The following is a 25,668-nucleotide window of genomic DNA, read 5'->3' as shown; positions in this document are numbered from 1 at the left end:
CCTTCTTTTTCAAGCCTTTCTTGGCTTTGGCTCACAAAAACTGCAGTACATTGCAAACTACATGAAACAATGCACATTCCCCCTTAGAGGTATACATTGGCATGAAAACTGCAAGTATTTAAAAGTAAGGATACATTAAAACCAAGATTACACCTTTCTTGGATAGTGAAGAATGTATCTGGTCCCTTCTCGGTGAACATATACTTTTTGAACTAGGAGGCCTGAGGAGGTGTGATGCTATGCAAAACGACCAATGCCTTAGTAGCAAGTGTTCTATCTCACTGATCTTATGCCTGTTTGTGCTGAATAAATAAAAAAGGATTGTGAATCGATGTGGTGGATGACGCAATCCTACCTATGGGCCTTGGAACTGTAGAGCACAGAAACTTAACCCGAAGATCACATTCTTTAAAACCAGCTGCAGAATATTCTGTTATGGATACTTTAGAAACTCTCATTTGGGGGAGAAGGATATATATTGATTGGCTGCTTGCTATGGTTGCTTGTTGCTTTCACGTGAACTAATAGCTGGAATTAGAATCAAATGCTTTCTGTTTGCTTAAACATATTCTCCTTTCGGAATTTTATTAAGGAAGGAATTAAGAATTACCCAGATCCTCATTAGGCTTATCTATAAATCCCACTGAAAACTATTTTACATATGTTATTCTTAAGTGGGGATTTCAGAGACAACAAATTTACAACCCAGCATTCCTTTGTTGCTCGTACTGATTACTATTAGCATTAAGTTGACAGATATATTTGCTGCTACAGTATATTGCTGAGACACAATGAGAAACTGGAGATGTGAAATGTTACCTGTTACTTTACCTATTAAGTTGTAGAGCACAACAATAGTTTCTCAATTTAAAGCCAAGTGTTCAGCTAACAAATGGTAAACACATTAGTATATGTTTAGTTAGTATATGTTTAGTTTTTTCAATAAGTTAAAAAAAGTTTCCATGCACTATCTTTTCCCTAGTGTGCGGCCATGTGCCCGCTGCCACCTCCTCCTGTTCAGTGCACGGCCGCACACTAGGGAAAAGATAGAGCATGCTCTATCTTTTCCTGGTGTGCGGAGTGGAACAGTGCCACACATGTGTGGCACTGTACCGCTGCCGTGCCGCCATTGCCGTCTATGGGTATGAATATGAGGCCAAAAGTACATAACGGCTATGGTGTCATTAAAATGCGTGATTAAGCTAGCTGCTTTCCATACCTGTACCTGCCACTCTATGCATCACCAGTGGTAGGGCGTGGAAGATGAAAGGAATCCTTTAGTACAGACCACTAGGACTAGTTACATGGCGTTTTGGATTGGGAAGTTGTCCATCTAGTACCCACTGAAATAGATATTGCAGTTGTCCTGCTAGATACTATAAGAGCCATGCCAGCTTGTGTTTCGGGATGTTGCAGGGTTGCTAGGCGAAATTTGGACCTGGAAATCCTGCATATAAATCTGCCTGTGCAGGAGTGCAGTGCAAAGAATTTTTTAGAGATAGGAAATGCTGAATATTGCAGTAGGTATAAACACTTAGAGTGTATTATCATTTTAACTAGGTTTTTTTCTATTTGCAGTCTATAGCAGGATGGACTAGCAGGTTTTAAACTTTGTTCTGACAAATGTCAATATTATTTCGATAATCTGTTGCAGTCAGTGCTGGTATAGTTTGGATATAAGTATTACTAGATATTTAAAGGATGTGACCACCTTTAATCCCAACATATGTGCAGGTCCTTTCCAAGATAAAGCACCCAGTGACATGTAACCTGATTTAGTCCAGTTCACCTGGAGGCCTGAGAAAGAGACAAATTCATCAATGATAGTAATGGCTCTTAGTAGGTTGGAGATAAACAGTATCATATCATATTCTAGTCCCACACAGGTCACCATCTGCAAAGAGTTTGTATGTTCTCTCTGTGTTTTTGTGGGTTTTCTCCAGGTACTCTGGTTTCCTCCCACGTGCCAAAAAACATACTGGTAGATTGTTTTGATTGTGAGCCCCGTGGGGACAGGGAACAATTTGACATGTTTGGTGCAGCGCTGTATAATCTGTGTACGCTATATAAATAGAGGGGTTTGAGATAAACAGTATCATATCATCTACATATAGCCCTACTCTATCCTCCCTGGAGCCCATGGATATATCTGTTTAAGTAGAGTACCTGCAGAGTTTTATTGCAAGGATATGAATCACCAATGCAAAAAGCAAAGCTGAAAGGGGACAGCCCTGCCAGGTGCCTCTGTGCAGAGGAAATTGCAGGGAGAGTTTTCTGCTGATCAGTCATTTGCTCTTAGGGGACTCATACCGAGGAGAAATCTAGTGGCGGAAACATTTAAATTTTTGTGAACAATTCCTGAGAAAAGGCCATGCGACTGAGTCAAAGGCCTTTGCTGTATCCACAGAGGCTAAATCCCAGTCCACCCTGTAATGCTGGCCTATCTGTGTTACCACCTTAACCCACCTGATATTATCTGCTGGATCTGCCAGGCATAAATTCCAATTGATCAGCGCGTTTTAGAGAAAAAATGCTAGACTGCAAGTCAGCAGTTTGTAATCATACAGGCAATATGCCTGTAGGGGCTACAGTCGAGGGTTTTTTTCCAGGTTTTAGGAGTAAAACTAAAGAAGTCTCCGACAAGGAGTCGGGAAGTGACATTTCTTGGAAGGCGGTATTGTACATCCCTAAAAAGTTGGGAAGTAGTAGCTCTTTATACTGATCATATACTTCTTTAGGAAGGCCATCTGGCCCTGGGGCTTTGTTATTATTTTGGATTGCCAATGCTTCCTCCACTGATATGGGAATGTCTAAAGGAGGCTCTGTGGAGGACAAGTATCAAACCTTTGACTTGCCTTTTTCTTAAATTTTCTGAGACATTTCATGGTGCGTGTGTTCATTTGACGTTTTTAAAAAATCACAAAATGACCAAGCTCCACATGTATTATGGATAAAACTCTAAAATACATCAGACCTGCAGAAAATCCCAAAAAGTCCCAAAAACAGATGGAGAAAGCCAGACCTATCACATGTGTGCCCCTATGTCTCCCATGTATGCCTAAGTTTCTCCAGGTGAATTATTTACAGTGAAGGACAGTGTAAAATTGTGTGAACCTATTAACTATAGCTCACTGTTAGGATGGGTGGAGAGGAGGAGCTCTGTTTGGCTATATATGCCAAAAGTTTAGCCTATTGGCACAGTCTAGGATGAATTCAGCTCAGGATAAAAGTGCCTCCAGCTTATAGTATGTGGATCTCAGAGGAAAGAGTTTGAATGTTGGTGTTCTCAGAGGAAGTAGTTTGAATTTCGGTGTTGTAGGGGTTAACCCTTCCCTCTCTGTTCACTTTCCTTCACTCCCCAGAGCAGAAAAACAACTTATGGAAACGATGATAATGCTTCTACTTAACCTTGACACAGTGAGCCCAGCAGTGGAAGTGGTTATCTCTGTCCCCTACAATAAAGCTTGTCTTCTGAAGGGGTCTTCTAATGTCCGACGGGGGTCACTGCAGCAAGCTGCAGGGAGTCCCACATGTCCCGTGCGATGTTGCCTGTGGCATGCAAGAACACTCCCTAAAAAGTTGCTCTCGCACATGCACAAGACTTGCAGACAGCCGGACAGTGCGTTGCGCCTGAGCTCCTCTGGCTCATTTACATATTTTAATAAAGTTGATTTCTCAGCAATAAAAGAACTCCAGAACTAGGTAATGAAGGTAATATCCCCTATGCCAGGTAATGAGCATGAAATTGTGGACAGTCTACTATAAGTAAACTAGTAATAAGCTGACCCGAACCTCAATGTTTGGTTCATGCTGAAAATTGCATGTTTTGGTTCCCCAAACCAAGAATTCAGCCAGAAGTCTTCTCTCGGCTGATAACCCACAATTGGTACGGAGGCACCATCGACAATTAAATTCTATTAGGTGCCAGCAATACATGGACACTGCCATTTGCTTTGGGGTCATCACTCCTGATGATGTCATGTGGAGTGACAATCTTTGTGAAAATGGTGGTACCAGGTGCCATTTTAAGGGTAACACCCCCAATGTTACCAGTGTAGTTCTGTGTTCCATTTCCGGACCTGAACTGGTCCGCTGATCCCTAGACAAAAACAAAAATTAATAATGATCCCAATATTCTAATATTTTTCTTGGCAGACTCCAAAACTGCAAATGTATTGAACCAAACAAGACTAATTTAAGTGTTTAGTGCTTTGACTGTGAATGTAACAATGAGTGATGAGAACATACTGGAGATATCTGAACTATAGTCAAATCTAAATACTTTAGGTGTTCAGTGAAGTGACTGTTTAAGTAAACCAGGATGGAGCTTTACATTTGGATAAGGAATTCATGGAATAAATTATTCTTTGCATTTAAAAGAATATGTTCAGGATAACATTGTACATTTGTTGTTTTTTATTTTATTGTAGCAAGTACTAATGTTTTTTAGTGTAACATAAGCAAGTAGTGACGGTTTTAAAGATGTCATCTCTTTCATCTAACCAGCTTTCTAAATATATTGTGTGCAGCTGATGGAAATAGAAGGTTGCCATGTGGTCAAACGGCATCAGTCATCCATTATTTTCAATACAATACCATCCGGCTGTGAGAGAACTTCGATCATTCACATGACAGGAGCTTCACTTCCAAATCTCAAGCATCAAACCTCTTTATCATTGCACTTTTAAACCATCATGTACAGAGATAACCTCAAGGTCATTTAATTTCGAAGCAGATGCCACATAGTAACCATGAAGTACAGATATAGCATACATCATCTTTACATTCTGTGGATGGGCTATCTTACAGTATTTTATCCTATACTAAAAAATTGTGTTTAGACACGGACATCACGTGCCACACTGTAGATGGCAGTAACAGACAGCTGAACTAGAACAAATGTAATATATGGACTTGCACTACGATTAAATAGATAACTTAACGTAGGAGTGTATCAACTCTTTGACTAACATTGTTCCTTTCCCTATAAATTGTTGTGTTTTTAAAACCTTTCTATGTCTGGAGCATAACTTCAGCCACCTGTTCGCCTACTGGGCAACATTTAACATTTAATTTGTAATAGTTGCATGTATCATCTCTCGGCACTGCAATCTGCTTCATATTTTCACTAAAGCAATCTCATGGGTGTCACTAAGTCTCTAAATAGAAAATGAAATTCATTCCTTACTGTTAAACAAATTTAGGTATATGAAACTTTTTATTATGATAATTACTTCAATTCTTTCCACCTACTTCTTTCCTTTCTTTTCTGTTTTATTGGTTTGTCCAATAAAAAAGATTATTTTAACTAGTTATAGCCATGAATGTGCAAATGTTTAATCATCAAATACCTATATGTATAACCTGTACATTACATGTTAAATGTGGACCTTGCCCTATGTTTCATGGTGCGGGCAGTTGGCGTGTTCCCGATGTGGTGATGCATAGTTCCTCGTAGTACATGCACCACACCGTGCCCAATGAAAGTCAATGGGGTCATGAGTTAGCTGCTGCATCTGAGGCTAATGCCCAAAGAACCTTGTTCATGTGCATGAGACCTTAGATGTATTGAATACACTGAAGCTTCTACCCCTTAATTCCACACAATTTTACTACAATACTGTAAAAAATGTTCTCACTAATCTATAACAGTGATATTTTTAAAGGAAATCTACCATCAAAATCAAGCATGATAAACCACAGACACTAAGTCATAAAATCCAGGCACTGTGACTGTGGCAATATTATATTTGTTATTAAAGGCCTCCTTTCTTCTATAACACAAACCAATAAATAAGACAGGATGTGAAGTCACCTGAAAAACAGAATTGATTTCCCAAGGTCCAAGGAGGCCATTTTTTGGCTGAAACTTTTAGTCAGCTGCAGGCTTGAGAACTATGAATACTGGAGTGGTAGAGGAACTTGGAGTTGGGGCATGATGAGTATACATTATTTTTTCTGCACATTCCACCTCAAGGAGGTTTTCCACATTCCTGAAAAAACGTGTAGAAGTCCACAAGTTAAATACAATGGCCCACATTTAATAAAGTCCCTGCACCAGTTTTCTGTCAGACTTCACATTCTTTTCTGTGCAAACTACTTGGCATACTCTGCACGATAACCGACGCATCACAAAATTCTTCCCTGAAATGGGTGTTAATGTGCACAGTCAGACCTTGTGCCACATTTATGTAAGTCTGACAGGAATATGTTGCACGCCCCAAGGTAAAGGTGCACCAAAATAAGTGGTGCAATCTGTCAGGGCAGTGCAGGGAGCACCAGATTCATGAAGAATAGACGCCACAAATGCTGAATCTGGCGCACCCTGTACACTACACAGGCAAACTGCACATAGTGTTTTTAGTAAATGTGGGCCATTAAATTTTAAATCCATATTACCTGGCCCCAGAATATTTTTTCCATGTACTCTTTTCTCCATTTTGATCCTTCCTCCATAATCCTAACAATAAAAAGGTCCAAATGCTCCTGCACATTTTTGGACCCAGGAACCCTTCCTGGCAATTATAGCTTATCATAGGACATGCTGAGGCTGAACTAGCAGAGATCAGTTGATAGTTCTTCCAGCTTTAGGTTGGGGCACATGTACATACAAAGGGGGGCTGCCAAGACACATGAAGACAAAAGCAGTGGATTTGCTTACTGCAAAAAACAACAACATTAGCAGGTTTTTGTGAAAGAATTTGCTTTGACTAACACTGACTGCAAACGGTTCTGTATGAAACGAATTTTAAACATCAGATTTTTTTTATTAAAAAAAAGCACATAAATTTTTAAGGATTTTTTTTTTTGTAAATACAGAAGTGCATCAACACCTGTTAAAATAACACTAATCATAATACTTGCTGTAACCCTAACCCTAATGCTATCCCTCATGAAACTACTCTTAAAAATTAATGAAACATAGGAATTTTTTTTTAATTGAAAACTTGTTTCAGAGGATTAAAGGAGGTTATATATATATACATATTATTTCTAGAACCATTAGAGCAGCGATTTGATTTTGGACCACATTTATTCTTTTGAAGAATCCTCTCTTTCTGTCATAAGTATTTTTTTTTTTTTAATTATGATTAAATGCTAAGAGTAAAGTTCTATACTGAGTAGCAAGTAGCTAATGTACTAAAACAGAACAATCCCACACCTTTATTGATCTGACACCTAACACCAATTACCCTCTTTTCAAGCAATCATTATATAATTATATAAAGAGATTCCAAGAATTGTCAGCAGTGACCTCAGTGTTTGAGGCTTTCCTAAACATGTAAATGCCTCTTTACTTGACTATGTTAGTAAATTCTTATATATCTTACACACTGTTTTAACGGTTTTTCAACTTTTTATTTTATTCATTAAAGGCTCAGTTCTTTCCATGTTTTTAGCTTTTAGTTTTTTTCAACCCTCCTCTTTCCAAAAGTCATAACCTACTATATTTTTTCTTTGCAAACCCATGTGATGGTTTGACATTATACTTCCTAGTGGCAGAATTCAAATTTCCGTGGAATTTACTGACAAGGTGGGAAAAATTTCCACCTCCACTGTTTTGTCTCATTGTTGACACATCCCCTTCATGATTTGAGTCAGTGCTCACAGATAATAGAATATTTTTTTGGTTTTATTTGATATTGTAATATTTTAAATAAAAGTTATTTGTATTGTCCTATTATGACACTTTTTATGGCAGTACCATCATTTTTGCAGGGCCATCAGACATTTCTATTGATAACATTATAGGACCCCAAGGGTTTGAACATCAATGGAGGTTGGATCGCTCATACACTATACTGAGATACAATTATATTGCAGTATACTGCCTCTGGCAGGGTGTAATGGGACACTTAGCATGGCAGGTCTGGAAGCCTCAGAGATCTACAGTCAGGTTTGACCTTAATATTTAAACTGTTGACATTCACGATATGTGTTAACAATGGTTGTCACCCAGCTTGTATGAAGAGACTTCAACTTCTGAACTCTCTCCACACTGCATTAATGATCAAGTACAGTGTGTGTTGATAAAAGGTTAAACTCCTTGTTGTGTCATTTTTCCAAGCAATTTATGGACAAATTGACATCTAGGTGGTTTTATTGCCATTGGTAAAGGAAGCATCTCTATATAAGCGCTTACAGTCAACACTTGTTGGATTCAGGGGGGGCTTTAAGGGCATCTCCCTGGATGTAGTAACATCCAGATCATCCCCAAACTTTGGAAATCAACTACGTGCCCTACTTGAGCCCAGTGGGTGGAAGCCCTGAACTATATAATGAGAATGGAAGAGATCTACCACAGAGGGTCTGGCAGACTTGCAGATCTCTATATTCACTAAGATCTGGTCCCCCTGGATAGACTTCCATACCTTCTTGGAGTTTGCTTCCTGGGTGGCAGGTTAATGACTCTTCTCTCACCCCTACCTTACTCGACATGACTGATGTGATGGATCACTATATTCTCATCCTCCCCCCCCCCTTTCCCCATTGTGTTCTCCCTTATGTGCTCCCTCCCTCTCAATCCCGCCCTGCCCTATGTTTTTTTTCTTATGTTTCTCTCTTCTTTGATCTTTATTGTGGTATTTGTGGTACACTGAATGTTAACCAACAAGCATAAATTTTGACACTTGTGTTATTAGTTACTTATAGTGAGGGATAGTCTCCGTTTGATCTTTTGAATTTCATCATTTTGAATTTCTCCTCTATTTTGTTAGCTGAAATTATTGGCTGTGATATATATTTACCTTCGTTATTACAGGTGCAGGTACAAGTAGAATAACCTTTTACAATAACGAATTGTTGTAACCACTCACATGTCTTTCATTGTCAAAACTTCAATACAATTTATTGAACAGAAAATATATTAACCCCTTAAGGACGCAGGGTTTTTCGGCTGATTTCTCGCTATCCAACTTCAAAAATCCATAACTTTTTCATTTTTACGTGTACAGACCTGTGTGAGGGCTTATTTTGTGCGTAACAAATTTTACTTTCCCGTGATGTTAATTATTTTAACATGCCGTGTACTGCGAAGCTGAAAAAAAATTCCAAATGTGGAAAAATTGAAAAAAACCGCACGTGCGTCACGTTCTTGTGGGCTCAGTTTTTACGACTTTCACTCTTCGCTCCAAATAACATACCTACTTTATTCTTAGGTTCGTTTCGATCGCGGTGATACCAAATTTATATAGGTTTTATTGTGTTTTAATACATTTTCAAAAATTAAACGAATGTGTACAAAAAAGAAAAAAAATTTTTTGCCATCTTCTGACGCTAATAACTTTTTCATACTTTGGTGCACGGAGATGTGTGAGGGGTCATTTTTTGCGAAATGCGGCGACGTTTTCATTGCTACCATTTTGAGGTCTGTGCGACATTTTGATCATTTTTATTTCATTTTTTATGTTATCTAAAAAGGTGTAAAAGTCGCATTTCGGACATTTGGGCGCCATTTCCCGCCTCGGAGGTCACCGCCGGCCGTAACCGTTTTTATATTTTGATATATCGGGCATTTTGGGACGCGGCGATACCTAATATGTCTGTGATTTTTACTGTTTGTTATGTTTTATATCCGTTCTAGGGAAAGGGGGGTGATTTGAACTTTTAATATTTTATTAATTTTTTTTATTTTTTAAACTTTTTTTTTCTTTTTTTTTTCACTATTTTTTAGACCATCTCGGGTACATTAACCCTAGATGGTCAGATCGCTCCTACCATATACTGCAATACTACAGTATTGCAATATATGGCATTTTTGCAGGTCATACATTACAATGAGCCACTGGCTCATTGTAACGAACTTGCATAAACCATGTAGCCTCGTGTCAAAAGAAGACCCGAGGCTACCATGGTAACCAATCGCCGCCCCCCCGATGACGTTCGGGGGCGTGACGATCGGAAAAAAGATGGCGGCGCCCGCGCGCCGCTGTCTTTTAAACGCCGCCGGCGACTTTGCCGGCGGCGTTTAGAGGGTTAATAGCCGCGATCGGTGCAAGCACCGACCGCGGTTATTAGCGGTGGGGGTTTTGTGCAAAATGTAAAAACCCCCACCTCTGTATGAAGAGGACTCAGCCCGTGAGCCCTCTTCATACATCCCTTATACCTCTGCGCCGTAGAGCTACGGCGCAGAGCGTTAAGGGGTTAAATCCTAAATGGAAATTCTAGTATTCAATATCTACTAAATATTGTCAGTATATTTCACTGTAGCAACCAGATACATCTATAAGAACAGCACTTGTATTTCATTCATTGAGTTCTGACAGTATTCTTGATGTTCATCTCTCTAAAACATATTCTAAAGAATGCTATCCACAAGTGGTAAAATGAAAGAGCTTGTGTAAACAAGCTCCTGTACATATTGTATTAGAAACTGAACATAGCTACTAGAAAATTGGCACACTACTTCCTTTTCCTTCAACATTTCTGCTGATAGCACTTGTTTCTATGCCATTGTGCCAAAACTGATTTCATTTAGAAATTCCTTGGGACTTCATCCTGGGAAAGATGCAACTACCCTTAAGAAGATGAAAGAATAAGCCAACACAAAATAATACATTTAAAGTTTCTTGGTTAAACTTTTTCCCATACATCTACAGAGCATGTAACGAAAATAAACTTTGTAAAGTGATTAAAATAACTTAAATAGATACCTTTTTCTTCTAATAAGGCTATAATGTAATCAGAAGCGGATCAAAAATTCTGTACTCTTAAACATTAAAAGGTGAGACAGCTAAAATTCGAATAACCTCATTTCCAACTATCTGAGGCTATTAGAGGTTGCTAAAACAACTGTCTTGGCAACTCCTGACCTGGTGGATAGAAGAAGCTATTGTTTTCTTATCTTAGATCAGACGGGAATACCCCTTAAAAGCTGATGTATTAGTGAATGAACACATAAAGTGACAATTATAAGTGCTTTTCTGACAGTTTTCTGCGGAGCAAGACATTGTGATGATTTTGCACCTACACCACATGGTGCATAGGAGCAAAGCTGCAATTGGAGTGGGCCAGCATGGGATGTTCCGGCACTGTAGCTTTGTACTTTGTAAAAACCTGCACACTTATGCTTTTATGCAAAATTATGCCAGATCATACCTGTGGTATTTTTGCCCTCTAGGAGACCACCTTGTGATCATTGAGAAAGAGTATTTTTTAGTTTTAATTTTTCAGAATTTACCTTTACCTTCACTTTATCTTGTTTAATCTGTCAGAAGAGTGATAACACTAGGGCAGATTTATAAAAAGTGTCCTAAGGTTAGACAATGCAGAGTTAGACTAGACAGTCTTATTCTGTACCAGATTTATAAAAGTGTCTAATGCTGGATTATACATCTGTTCTAGGATAAGAGTGTCTGGTCTAGTACTCTGCACCTGCTATTGGTTGGCTTACTTTACGGCAGCAAACAAGGACAGAATTCTGTCGGGTGAGCAGTATTTTTGGCGTATGGCCCTTTTTAGAGCAATACCACGCCCCCTTTTCATTGGTCATGCCTCTTTTGTCCAGCTAGTTGTAGGAGAGCCAAAAAGCTGTCTAAAAAATTCTAAAGGTGGTGCAGACAGTTTTTTGGTGCAAAGTATGACAGAATTCTGTTGTACACAGATTAATAAATCTCCAACAATATGAATGGTGGCCATCGGGACTTCAACAAGCTTGTATAACATTATTAGCTAAGTATTAGCTGTATATGTCAGTGGGAAATTATTCCTTGACTATGTAGAGACTCTTTTAAACATAGAAGTTTACACATAAGATGACTTTGCAATATAGCAGTGTTACACTATGCTCATGTGCTACATGATATTATTTCACAGCTCTAATTTAACGCAAGATTATGTAGCAAGTCATTTCCTTATAGCGTTATGCATCAGATAATTCCCCTTTTTACTGCTATAGCACAAAAGGTAATTTAGCTTGCATTGCTCTTTATCAGTTTATTCATGTGTTAACACATTTTTAGCTCAGATTGTCTGTTTCAGTAGGGTGAGAAAACTTTATCCAAATAGCAGTTAAACATACTAGTAAAGGTGAGTAAACAGCAACAGTGAGAATAACAGCCATGTCCTTGTGATCTCACTTTTGCTGAAGTGCTAAAAAGGAAATGGATTAATGCTGCTAAAATATACAGCATTAAAATATGAGTTTAAGTTTGTACTTTGAGTCTAATAATTACATTTTCAATATTTTCTAAGAGCATTAATAAAAGTGAAAAAAGAAGTAATATCTGTATTATAAGTAATGCACATTTTAAATTGTTTTCCAAAATCTTAAGATAGTTCGACCAAAATGGTGAATGGCATAAAATAATAGAATAAGTTATTCTCACTCATTCAATTCTCCTCTGCACTGATTAGATGCCTGTCTATTACCACTACAGCCATGACTGGCTTCTTCCATGTACAATACAAGAGTGGTTGACTTAAGTGGTAGACATACATATATGAATACATAATTACTGCAGCTAAATTGGTGAAGACTATTGAGGACCAACCCTGAGGACCATTGAGGACCAACCCTGTACCGTGTTGGCCAGTGGTTAAAAAGATGAAAAATAAGAGTAAAATAACACCACAATATGCCAATATTTTCATAGCTAAACTAGAGAGTGGCTCTCTGTCCAGCTACTATTGGTTCATCGATGACATCCTAATTATCTGGGCTCATTCTGAACACCAGCTAAAAAAGTTTCATGAGCGCTTTAATGAGTTTCATCCCACCATCAATTGCACCTTCAACTACTCATTCACTGAAATCAATGTTATAGATATGGTCATCAAAATACAGAACAATCATATTGAAACATCACTGTACCACAAACGAATTGACCGCCCAACATACCTCAGATGGAATAGTTTCCATCCCAAACACATAAAAAACTAAAATTGTATACAGTCAGGCAATAAGAAAAAACACATATGCTCCAATACCACTGCAGGCCATTAGTTTACCTTTCTTCATCCATTGATTGTCCTGTTTCTTATCACTAGTTTCATCAATCGTAACCTTTCTTTGTCGCTTTGTGTATAAATTTGTTTTCTATTCAGATGTTGTCTTTTACTATGCCTGATGTAGAGACCTGAGTAGTCTCAACAGCTTAAAATGGTTATCACCTTCTTTGGTTATTGAATAAAAGATATCATCAACTAAGCACGGCGGGCACACATCGGTGCCGGGGAGAGCAGGAGGGGGTGAGCTGCACTGACCCTCGCCCCTCTCCATAGTAATATATGATGCACGGCTTTTCTCCTGGCTACGTGTGCTGCACTGGTACAGTGTCGCATGCCCAATGCTGGCTATTGGGGACGTATATATGCCATATGTCCCCCATACGTGTGTTTGTGAATATTAGCCTAAGAATAAGCAAGGAAGTGAATGTTCTTTTTTCACATTGTACCAAATCAATAAAGTTTTATATCTTACATGTATTTTAAAGTTTACTTACCTGTCAATAATTGCACACATGTCAATACTGATGTTTGCAAAGCTCCCTTGTTTTCCTTGCTCTACTGCGTGCAGGTCAGCCAGCTGGTTGTCCACATGGAGAAGCTGCATGCATCCTTGGAAGGAATTCTCATACATAGGGTGTAAAGAGCTGTTTGATTTGGAGTAGAAACCTGAAGACACAAAAAAGGTCACATAAACAACGGTAATATCCTAAACTGCTTACTGATCCATGTTAGATTTTAATCCAGCTATATAAACTACTATACAATCATAATAAGAGATCTTCTTTAGAGCAAATACTTTAAGTGCTAATCACAACTGACAATGAGAAGGAAAATCTGCTTTAAGTTAAAATGCTAAAAACGTAGAAGCAGTACACATTTCTCATCCAGAAAGTCTAAAAAGCACTGAGCATATGTCAGAATATATAAAATAACAACCAGAGAAAGGTCGCTATGAGATCAACACATAGCAAAAAATCATTATTTTATCACTGGGGTTAGAAGGTTTATAATCTGTGTTCACAAAATATAAAGTTTAATGCCAGGAAAGAACACGTTGTTCTATCTTGTTTGTCTGTTTTATATTTTGCAATTTGTAAAGGTATGTTGTGACTCTTTTATACACCTGCATATATCCATTGTTTAACCAAACGCCAAAACTATCTTGAAACATATTAAGGGCATTCATTATTTATGCCACTGAAAATAATAATAATAATTCTTTACTTATATAGCGCACACGGATTCCGCAGCGCTGCACAGAGCTTGCCAAATCAGTCCCTGTCTCCAATGGGGCTCACAATCTAAACAACCTACCAGTATGTTTTGGTGTGTTGGAGGAAACCGGAAGACCTGGAGGAAATCCACGCAAACACGGAGATTACATACAAACGCTTTGCAGATTTGAACCCAGGTCCCTAGCGCTGCAAGGCTGTAGTGATAACCCCTAAGCCAACGAGTAGCTAGGTGTTGTCTTTTGGAGCCCAATTTTAGCTGTGAATTGCAATGTGATGCTACAGTGTGGCGTACGGTCTTAATGTATTTAACGCACCATAAGAACAACAAATGAACATCAGAAATCACAAACCACATTTATAAAAGGGTTTAGAATTTTCTCAACATTTTTGCTTGTCTAATTATGTGCCCAAAAAGTTTCTGCAAACTAGCAGGAAAAGCTTCAGGATTGAAGAGCTGCATCCATGTGCAATAAACAAAAGGCGGGAGTTTCGGAAAAGAAGCTAAATTGTGGTCCCAAGAGATCATAAAAATACCGTACAGGGAGCAGAAACAAAATAACTGGTGGAAAGTGAATAATTAAAGGGGTATTCTCATCTGGGCATTCACATTCAGTTTCATTAATCTGACATATATAAACTTTTTTTCAATTAGATGTTATTAAAAAAAATGTTCCTGTGTGAAGATAATTTCTCAGAAATGTCGTCATGTTGTCCCTTAGAAACGAGATAGCTTCCTCGGATACGGCCACCTCTGATGGATTGACTGCACAAAGAAACAAAAGGTGATTGTAAATGAAATGTCCGGGAGTTACTACATGTCGCACAGCCTTCCTGTGGTAATGATTGCTGAATCCTGGTGGTCAGGGAGGACTTTATAGCGCAAGTCTGGCCACCGCTGCCAGAGTATGACGTGGTCATATCCGAGGAAGCTATCTCGTTTCTAAGGGACAACATGGCAACATTTATGAGAAATTATCTTCACACAGGAACATTATTTTGTTAACATCCAATTGAAGAAATGTTTACATAAGGCAAATGAATTTAGTTAAATGTAAATGCCCAGATGGGAATACCCCTTTAATGCCTTCCATTATAGCTACAGCATGTTGATATACAATGACACCCACAGAAACCCAGAGACTGCAACAAACTCAAACATTTTTGGGGGAACCTATTAGCTTGCAGCATTCTAAACCTGTTTTTGCTAATTATGTTGACTTATAGACTTAGAAAGTGTTTGACAATTTCTGTGCATCTTTTTATCAGTCTTCACATATTACTCTACAACATTTTAAATTATGTCCATTTTTGGAACTTTTTTTCTTGTAACTGCACGGCAGTTGTTTGCAAGTCACTGACATGCCACCTTCTTTTGCCATTTATTCAGGGCAGTGGAGGGGGAGATGTCTGTGACTTACAAGCTTCCTCCCTACACAGATCAATGGCCAATTTAAGAGTTATGATGGATGAGGTGAATAAATCCATGGAGGCACCTGGTGCAGTCTAGAGGATACAAGATATGGTCACTGTTCATGCATAATAGCCAAATGTTTCTAGTAGTCCTGATAATCATGTTACAGAGCTGGTGAATATGAACAGGATATTGGGGCAACTGTTACTGGAGTTGGAGTTGTCCACTTTTAACTTAATTTCATTTGGTTAAAGTTCTTCAGATAAATGTTAATTTTGGAAAATGAAAATTTATATATTTTTAGTTCCTTATGTCTTTTCCAGATCTCTACTTGCTGTCCTTCTATAGACTAGCTTTTAGGTTTATTTCAAGTGGACAGAAATCTGCCCAAGGTTTTGTGATTTTGTGATGTCACACAGGTGCACAGCTTATTATATCACACTCCCCTGATTACTCTCTGTGGTACTAGCGAGTCATTCACCAGTGTAAATGTAACCAGTGTAACTGTAAATGTAACGGACATCACATGACCAGGGATGTTACAGGCACCTGTGTGACATCACATGACCAGGGATGTAACAGGCACCTGTGTGACATAACATGACCAGGGACAGATATGTATCCACAGGAAGTAAACAATATTGCTTCCTATAAAATGACAGCAAGCAGAGATCTAGAAAACTGTGAGCGATTGAAATTGAAAGTATAATAGAAAAATATAACTTTTCATCACACAAACTGTAACATTTAGTTTCTGAAACTTAAACATCCTTTTATTGACTATTGCCAAGCCAAAATTATGATATCGCTTTGTATCACAAAACATTATTGTCTTGAAATTATATTTTTCACTGACACATATCTGGACATATCTGGCCAAAGGCAAATAAAAGCATGGGCAAATAACATAAAACAAGTACAAAAAAATAATTTGTGAAAAATGCATGATCTGTAACAAAACAACTTTCTGATGAGATTGCATTTCTTTCATCCATCAAAAGTGACCTCTTCTTGTTCTCCGTATGATCAACAACAAGAATAAGGAGAAAGTAATGAGATTTAGTCATATATATATATGTGGTTATGGGCTGGTGATTATTTATGTTACTTTTGACTATTTCTGTTCCTTTATTAGAACAAATACAGAGCCTGTAGTGTGAGCAGTAAAGACACAATATCGGAGGAGATGTGACTTGTAATGAGCATCACTGAGGCCCTATCACTAACCCCCAGCTGTGAGACACCGGCAGTAATGGCCTATTCCTTCCCTGCCTGCAAATGTCTCAGATGTAATCTACTCAAATTAACAAAGTACTGCATCATTATTTTACCTAAAATATTAAAAGGCAAAATCATATTTTTTTAATTACTTCTTTGCTCATTCATGGAATACAGTGCTGGATCAATTTGGAGGATTCCTGACACCTCCGTAAGATTTGAAAGGTAACTTCATATAAGAAAACTTGCGGTGTCATTATTCTGAAGAGCCACAAGGCTATCTATTCAAGAAATCAATGTGCCATCCTGATGATTTAGCTCCTAGCCATCTGGCAGGTAAGTGAAGTGCGGAGAGTTTTTTCAGGGTGGCCATTTTTCATATCTGCACAGAAATAACAGATAGTGGCTCATCTGTAAGGCAAAACAAGCCGGATGCATATGTCTGGAATATAAACGTGGATACTCCTGCTATGATTTCAGCTTTCATAGAAGGTTACTTCATTCCATTTGTATTTAAATCATGTTATTACTTTTTATTTACTGTATAATATCAAGGGCTCAACACAAATGTAAGTTATTTTACCATCACAAGAACCAACTATTAATTTTGGATTCTGTCACTGGCCGACTAAATAACAGTTTATTTTGTCTGTAATAAAGCTTGACATTTTATCGCAAAGAACGGACTAAAAGGGGTTTTCCACGTTCAGTAAATAATCTAAATTTTTTGTGTATGGAAAAGTTATACACTTTTCCAATATACTTTCTCTATCAGTTCCTCATTGTTTTCTAGATCTCTGCTTGCTGTCCTGCAATATAGAGCTTTTATGTTTACTTCCAGTGGATAGAAATCTGTCCATGGTCATGTGATGGACACAGGAACCATTATTATCATAGAGCTCTGATTACTTTCTGTGATAATAATGGCTCCCTCACCTGTGTGTCCACCACATGACCGTGGACAGATTTTTATCCACTGAATGTAAACATAGAAGCTTTCTATAGCAGCACAGCAAGCAGAGATCTAGAAAACCATGAGGAATTGATACACAAAGAATATTGGGAAATTATATAACTTTTCCTTACAAAAACAATTATTTTCTGAAAGTGGACAACCCCTCTAAACACAGTAAGGTATGTATTAGCACACCAGATTCGATGTAACCAGAGAATTTCTACCTTGTATCATCACAATTCTCTGATGAAGGATTTTAACATGTCTTATATACAGCTACAGCTGTAGCTAGAATTCGATTAAGAACCACAAATTCATAAATCCAATTCAGAATAATATCATAGCATGTCAGAAAAATCCTTTAGGGCTAACAACTACAACACTGGGAGCTATGTACGAACACATGCAGGATTGAAATAATATTGATAAATTACGCTGTTGTGAAATACTTATCATGTCCACATCTGTATCTATTATGTAACAGTTAAAACACCATGTATCTGATACATAACTACAAATCAATAAAACATAGATTTTAAAGGTAACCAACTGGGACCATGGAAGCTTACTACATACTGTATGATCATTTATAAATGGTAAGGGTGTAAACCAGTGATGGGGAACTTATTAAAGATCAAGTTCCCAAACTGCAACCCAAAACCCATATATTTATCGGAAAGTGCCAACACAGCAATTTAAATGGATTTGAAAGACCCAGCAGTGTATAGTTCTTAAGAAATACTTCTCAACAGTGTATCCTCTTAAAAACTTGTTTATTAAATAAGTAACGCGTTTTGGTTCAGGAACCAAGACTTTGCTGGTTCACGAACTTAAACGTGATGCTTATTTTTCAGTTTTAAGAAGATACATGGTTGAGATTTATTTCTTGAGAACTCTGTGTATGGGCACCAGCAAGATCCATTCCTTCCAATATACTTCTGGGTCTTTCAAGTCCATTTGATTAGCGGCTACCTGCCTCTGGAGAGAATAGCCGCTAGGAAGAGGAAATGCTGGCTGTCTCTCATGAGGTTTATACTACAAGCACAATAGGAGAGCAATAAGGTGAGGGTTTAATTGAATATAAATACTTATCTACACACACCCAAATTACTACACTAGATTGTTCTTAATGACCGGCCTGTTGAGTCTCACATAAACTCTTGGTTGTCACAGCAATGGAAAGTTAGTGACGATCCGGTCCAAGATAATGGCATCCATGCGCTGTCTGTATTTAAATGCTTTGGGCATTAACCTTGTAACCTACCTGATCCAAAATCCAGAACCAACCGCAGTGTTTTACAGAATACCAAACCTGTATCTGAGCCTGTACTCTGAACCACATTTTGTAGCCTATTATAGATTAGTAATAAAATTGCAGGATAAGTTACGATCAACCAGACCTAGGGTTCTAAAAATCCTGAGCCTGAAGGATTTTCTTTCATTTTGGCTTCACTTTCTTTGACAAGTCATCTTCAAACTGTGGCTATTATTATATTATGTTGGAAGTTTGTCAATCATAATTAAATCAAAATATTTTTATACACAGATGCTTACACTAAACAACTGGGCTGTCCAGGAAAAGCAGAGTCATAAATCTGGAAAACATGAATCCATTCTCATTATAGGTGATTTATCCTTGCGGCCTGTCATGCATCATGATAATAGTTCTTATCACATTACAATTGATGTTTGTGATTCATGATGTATTGCATTTAGCCATGGACTAGCAGTAACCAACAGCATCTACTTGTACCTATGTTCTAATTTACAAACATAAGAAAAGAAAAGAACACCGTCTTTGAAATCTTTAACTTTACATATCAGGACATAATAATAGAACTTATGATCTTTTGAAAATTCATAATATTAGGTAGGTTTTTGCTGCTGTAGAGCCCATTATATAAATCCCCTCCACCTTCTGAGCCTGACTCATCTCTGAGTCAGAAAGTCTCCACCTTCAACAAGCTCTGCTGTACTGATTTCTGCATAGATCAGCAATTAATATACAGGCAGTCCCCTACTTAAGGACACTCGACTTACATACGACCCCTAGTTACAAACGGACCTCTGGATATTGGTAATTTATTGTACTTTAGTCCTAGGCTACAATAATCAGCTATAACAGTTATCACAGGCGTCTGTAATGAAGCTTTATTGTTAATCCTGATTCTTATGACAACCCAACATTTTTAAAATCCAATTGTCAGAGAGACCAAAAAAATTCTAGCTGGGATTACAATGATAAAATACATAGTTCCGACTTACATACAAACTCAACTTAAGAACAAACCTACAGACCCTATCTTGTATGTAACCCGGGGACTGCCTGTAGTTATGTTATGTTTAATCCATTTTAAAATGAAGACATTTTGGAAAAAAAGCTATGCAAGCTATTCTTTTGGGACAATCTACTGATTTTATTAATATCATATTTGGGACTGTACATCCTTTTCAATTTATATTGTTTTGTTACGTTTAATACATTTAAAAATGAAGACTTTTTGAAAAAAAAGGCTTTTTGAGTTAAATATTTTTGTGGCACAATCTGCTGATTTTAATAATACCATATTTGGAACTGTACAACATTTTCATCACTTTTCACTCAAATATTTATGGGTAGCATATTGTCAAAAACAGGGATTTGAACCTGTGGCCTTTTTCCAATGAGGTTTTCACAATTGCAATAATAATTTTTTTTTTTACTAGATTTGGCATTTGTGCAATTGGAAGATATTTTAAGGGGTAACAAAGTAAAGTATTGCATACAGTTAAAGTCATAGTCGCAGTATAATTTACATAGGCATAGCACTAACATTATAACAATTATGATATCTGTGCAAAAAGATATTCAGTGTTACATTGGGCATGGGAAATATTTTCTATGCTTTCTAGGAAAAGGTGGGGGAGTATATCATTTTTTATATTTACATATTTTAAACTATTTTAGATTTTTTGAAATGTTTTTCTTATATTTTTTAGCCCCTTAAAGGAAATCTACCATCAAAATCCATCAAAATAAACCAGGGACACTTACTCATAGATCCAGGCACTGTGACTGTGAATCTTCTATGTTATCCATGGCCTCCTAACTTATAAATTCAATGCACTGCTGCTTTTTACAATAAATGGTCAGATTTGCTACGGCATTCAACAGGTGAGAAGCCACAAAAAGTGGCAGCAATAATTGCGGGTATTAGCAGTAGGTGTCTACTGTAAACTAAAGCAGACACCCGCTGTGTATAGGGAGAGCATCAGTAAGTTGTGAAGTTGGTGACAATGGTGAAAGGTCCTTGTTACTTTAAAAGGTATTCAGTATTTCATTCACTCAACACATTTCATACCAAGGAAGAGATGCTATAGATATTGAAAGTGCCAGTTAAGTGAGTTAAATGTCAGGTGGATAAAATGAAATACTCTTTAGACAATGTATCTTTGCTCTTGATCAACAAACCTATCAAGATGTACCGGTAAAGCTGAAATCTAGTCTTAAGTGAGTAGAATGAAACAGTAAATGCTTAAAGGCTAATTACATGTAACAGAGAATAGAAAAGGAAAGTGTGCCTGATAGCAATACATGTTCAAAGAAAATTATTGTAGTACTTTAGAGTCTTCCAGCAGCCTTATTTGTTTGAACTATAAGACACTCAGGTCTTAAGGTTAAAGTACTGTGAGATGTGATATAGCAGCCGCAGGTAATGTCTCTGAAAAGTGAGCCAGTGCAATTGTTTCCCAAGGATATATCTATTGTATTACCAGTATTTATCAATCAATCAACTTGGCTGTGAACAACTTAACAGGCTTCTTACAAAATGTGCAACTACACTTTCTTTTCTCAGTTTATAGAGGCAAAAAATGTTCTTTTAGAGGATTCTCATATTAACCAGTCCTGTACCACATTGGGACTAAAATATACAAATTATCTTAATGCAATTTTCTTCATATTGTCTTTTATTATAATTATCTTCACATCATCTTTTAATGAAACTATTAACTAAACTACACTTAATTCAGTCTTGTACCAGAAACAAATATCAGACCATCGAATGAAATAATGTATTAGGACGGGATAGGCAATATGGGGGGTATTTATCATATGCTGGCACATGGTGCTCCCTGCACCCATCTGCTTCACCAAATATACATGTATATTTATGTATTCGGTGGGTGGCTGCACCCATCATACAATTCTACACCAGGTCCCTGGCGTAGAATATGTATTAACCTTCACCCATTCAGGCCTGTATGCGCAGGCGCTGGGCCAGGAATTTCCTCTGCCGACTCTCTCTGCCCAGATGGTACCCCTCTTCACACCACTCCAGATGCACATGGCGTGGAGGTGGCATAAGTGGGAGAATTAATGTAATTCCAGGAAATAAGATTATTTCAGGGCTTGTATGTCAGAAAACCGCGGTAAAAGTCCTGATAAATATTACTCTATGAGGCACATTTTCTTACCCATTCCATCGCGATCCCCGAGGTGCGTTGTCCGACGAGGATTCGGAGCTGCCGCGATTCACTAAGATCGTGTGTCCAATTTCCTGCATGTGTCGCTTCCCCGCTCAGGTCCGCCGGAGTTCACCATCTTCTTCCCACTGCATGTAAGTGCATGGCTTGTGACACAATTTTGAACATTAAATCCCACGCTTAGTCTGAATCAGTCGGTTTGTCCGACATGCCCCCCCATTTGTGTACCATGAAAGTCCCAATGTGCAGCAAAGACTTACTGGCTATGGAGAGGGCTCATCCCTTGAGCCTTCTCCTTGCAGTGGGCGGTCGTGAACCAGTTAAAAAGACAAAAGGTAATAATGCAGGACATCTATCCATAATCTAAGGCTTCACCATGAGAATCACTATTTCAAACTAGAGGTATCCTCTAAAAGATGTCAAGGGAGTGTTATGGTTAAATGTGTAGTGCCAGGAAGGTTGGATAAATAAAAGTTTGGTTCTGAAGAACATAAATCCCCATTCTAACAATTGGAACTCATGCAGTTATCCAAACAAAATTATACTCACAAAAGTATAAAGTAAAAAATAGCTTCTATTCTGACCGTCTGGTATATGTTCAGTTTCTGTGCTTGATCAACACCAGATTAAGCTAGGGCTTATAAATTACAATACATTGTTTAATCAAGGGTTAAAGCTACCATGACTGTCAGTGAGAATGCTGCTGTAGGCTGTGAATTCCACATTGCAGTTAAAATTAACTGGATGTAGAACAATATCCATCATTTAATAAGATACCCCAAACCACTTCCTATTCTCCCAATTATAGCCTTAATATGATTATAGCACTCCCTGGTGTCATTAACCTCATTTCAGTTTTATTCACCTCATAAATCAAATTAAAATGATTTCATTTACAAGATTTAGTTATGTCATTAAGTGAATACACGAATCAGGATGTGTGCTAGTTTTACTATTGTATTCATTTCCATTGTGCATATTCTGTTATGTTTGGAGTTCTGCTAGCGCTGCTAACATGCACATGTATGAGCCAGAATCCATTTTCTGTGACTTTTTTTTTAAAACAAGCAATCTATTTAATCTTTTTCCTAAGCCAGCAGGGAAGTGAAGTTTTTTTTGCCTAATGTATACAGTATGTGTCGTAGAAGAGTGTCCATTAGCAACTCCTTCTCACATACAAATATTATTGTCTGGTCAGAAGTATTTAGAATCCTCATCTATACATAACACTGAAAAACATAATGCAGATCAAATGTTAGATATGTAACCACTGGGGCACAGAAGGTGGAAACACAGAAGACAAATAGATAGGAAGGTTTGCACTGGTGTTGGCTGGTACCCCGACTCCGGTCACTGATACCTTGCTTGAGATGGAAGATATATAAGACAAAACACAGCTGTTCACATGCATTGGAAGAATTGCAACTCTTTTAACCTTCCCTACTCTTGTGATGTCACTCGAAGGTCTTTATTTCCAGTGGATTAGCTACCGGCAGGAGCTTCCTGTAAAGTTCAGCTGGACTCTCCAAATGCCTGTGAATGACCATCTGTTACAGTTGAACTGCTGAAACCTTGGATTATTTTGGGCTACATCAAGTGGATGAAACTGTTGTAAACTGCAGAAGCATACATGTATCTGATACTCCGCACACTCTACATTACAGCAAAAATCTGTATTCTGCTACTGTTAATTAGGTTTAGAAGATTTCACTTGCTTTCTATGGTAGGAGGGGGTTAAAAAAATATTTGCAACCTTGTTAGCCAGCCAATCATTGTGGTGGATTTTGTATCTTCTCGTTTGGCTTTCTTGATGAATTAATAGGATTGGTTGCTGGTGTTTCCCATAAATTTCACCCTACAATTAAGGTATTACCCTTAGTCACTGCAGGTGTAATATATAGTTTAAATATTGCAGATCACCAACTCAAGTCATGACCCTGCAAGTGAATTGCAGTAAATGACTGTAAATAGCTTTAATGCTGCAGTGAATTTCTGGGGGCTATCCTCTGCCACAGTCTACCCGTCTATTTGTTACATACTGGGATGCATAAGTCACAGTGGAGGCAAATGCTCAATGTTTCATGAAAAAAAAAAGAAAATTAAGAAATAATTACATACACAACTCAGGAAATGCCATAGACTTTGAGACAAAATTTCCACTGCATTTGCTCTTTGGTACAAGAGGGTAATGTAAAGTAGTTGTCTTGTACCACTTAGGGTAGGTAGGGAAATTAGGCAGGAACAGCTAGGAAGTTGTTTATGCTCATGGCTCACTGTCTATCCAGTTCGCCCAGTTTGTTTCATTACACTGCATCAATTAATATAGTGTAATCAGTGTAATTAAAAATTATTGTTACTTTACTCATGGCAAGGTGTCAAAACAGAAAGTACATTGAGCACAGCATAATCCAGGGTCATATCTCGATAGGTGAGAGCTATTTTGACAAAGTGAGTTATATGCATTAACTCATTATATACTGTTTCTTACCATACACACAATTGGGGAATTTATCATTGAAACATAAATGTGTGACTTTTTGCTACATTTGTCCAACCTATTCCATTTATTTTAGTCTAATTACGCCAAATTTCTCTCATGAATCCAATTGTGGAAAATTGTGCAATTTAGGTGCAAATTCACTCTCTCCATAAAGTCCTAAAACCAGTGCAGACATTACCTCCTCATATGCCACATTCATCAAGCAGTATAAGCTACTATTATAAATCTGACAACTAAAAAACTCCTATGACAATCTCAAAGACTGGAGCAAAAGCCTGCTTTTCTGCTATACACTTACAAATATACTTTTCTTCAACTTGGAATAAGTAGGAGTTGCCATGTGACAAAGCACACACAAAATAAGGTCCATTTTAAATTATTTATTAGGGTATATCTGCATCCAATGACTAATGATTCCCCGATGGCTAAAAACAGAGCTTGTAAACTAGTGATTGATCTTGGCCCACAGCTGAAACTATGTAAATTTTCATTTACTATTTAAGTCTTGTTCTACTGGGTCATTCTTTTTCTGCTCAATGACCATAAAGCCTCTCAATGTACCATGAAATAGTTCAGAAATGATCTATCAGTGTCTTTTACTTAAAGAAAAATGTCTTCTAGCCATCCATATTGTCGCTTACTCCTGACTGATTAGCATTGTGCAGTGTGGTGTATTAGTTTATTTTTATTTGAAAAATCACTTCTCAAAGTTTATTCATTTATATACTACATAATCCTTTTTCTGTACTTTATTTTTGTTGTAAGGAAAAGAAGGAAAAGGGATACAAATAACATTTGCTAAACATCTATTATTTAAAAAAAAAAAAGATATATATATATTCCTATGTTAGTATATTTTAAAAATAGAAAAAGAGAGAGCTGGCACTCACCGTTTGTTTTAAAAGTTAATTCTAAGACTTTTTAGCACCTTGGAATA

The 25,668-nt window shown here is 37.5% G+C and overlaps 1 protein-coding gene across 1 annotated transcript in view; it reads right to left on the bottom strand.

Annotated features, from left to right (window-relative positions):
* Positions 1 to 25,668, bottom strand: part of CNTNAP2 (contactin associated protein 2) — a 1,040,519-nt gene that overhangs the window by 431,778 nt on the left and 583,073 nt on the right. Inside the window, exon 10 of the mRNA XM_072153374.1 lies at positions 13,443 to 13,614. Within this exon, the coding sequence (XP_072009475.1) occupies positions 13,443 to 13,614 (172 nt within the window). The remainder of the gene's footprint in view (positions 1 to 13,442; positions 13,615 to 25,668) is intronic.

This window comes from Engystomops pustulosus, chromosome 5 (assembly GCF_040894005.1).
Source record: "Engystomops pustulosus chromosome 5, aEngPut4.maternal, whole genome shotgun sequence".
Taxonomy (NCBI): Eukaryota; Metazoa; Chordata; class Amphibia; order Anura; family Leptodactylidae; genus Engystomops; species Engystomops pustulosus.
Note: the sequence above shows the minus strand (reverse complement) of the source record. Positions and strands in the feature narration are given on the sequence as shown.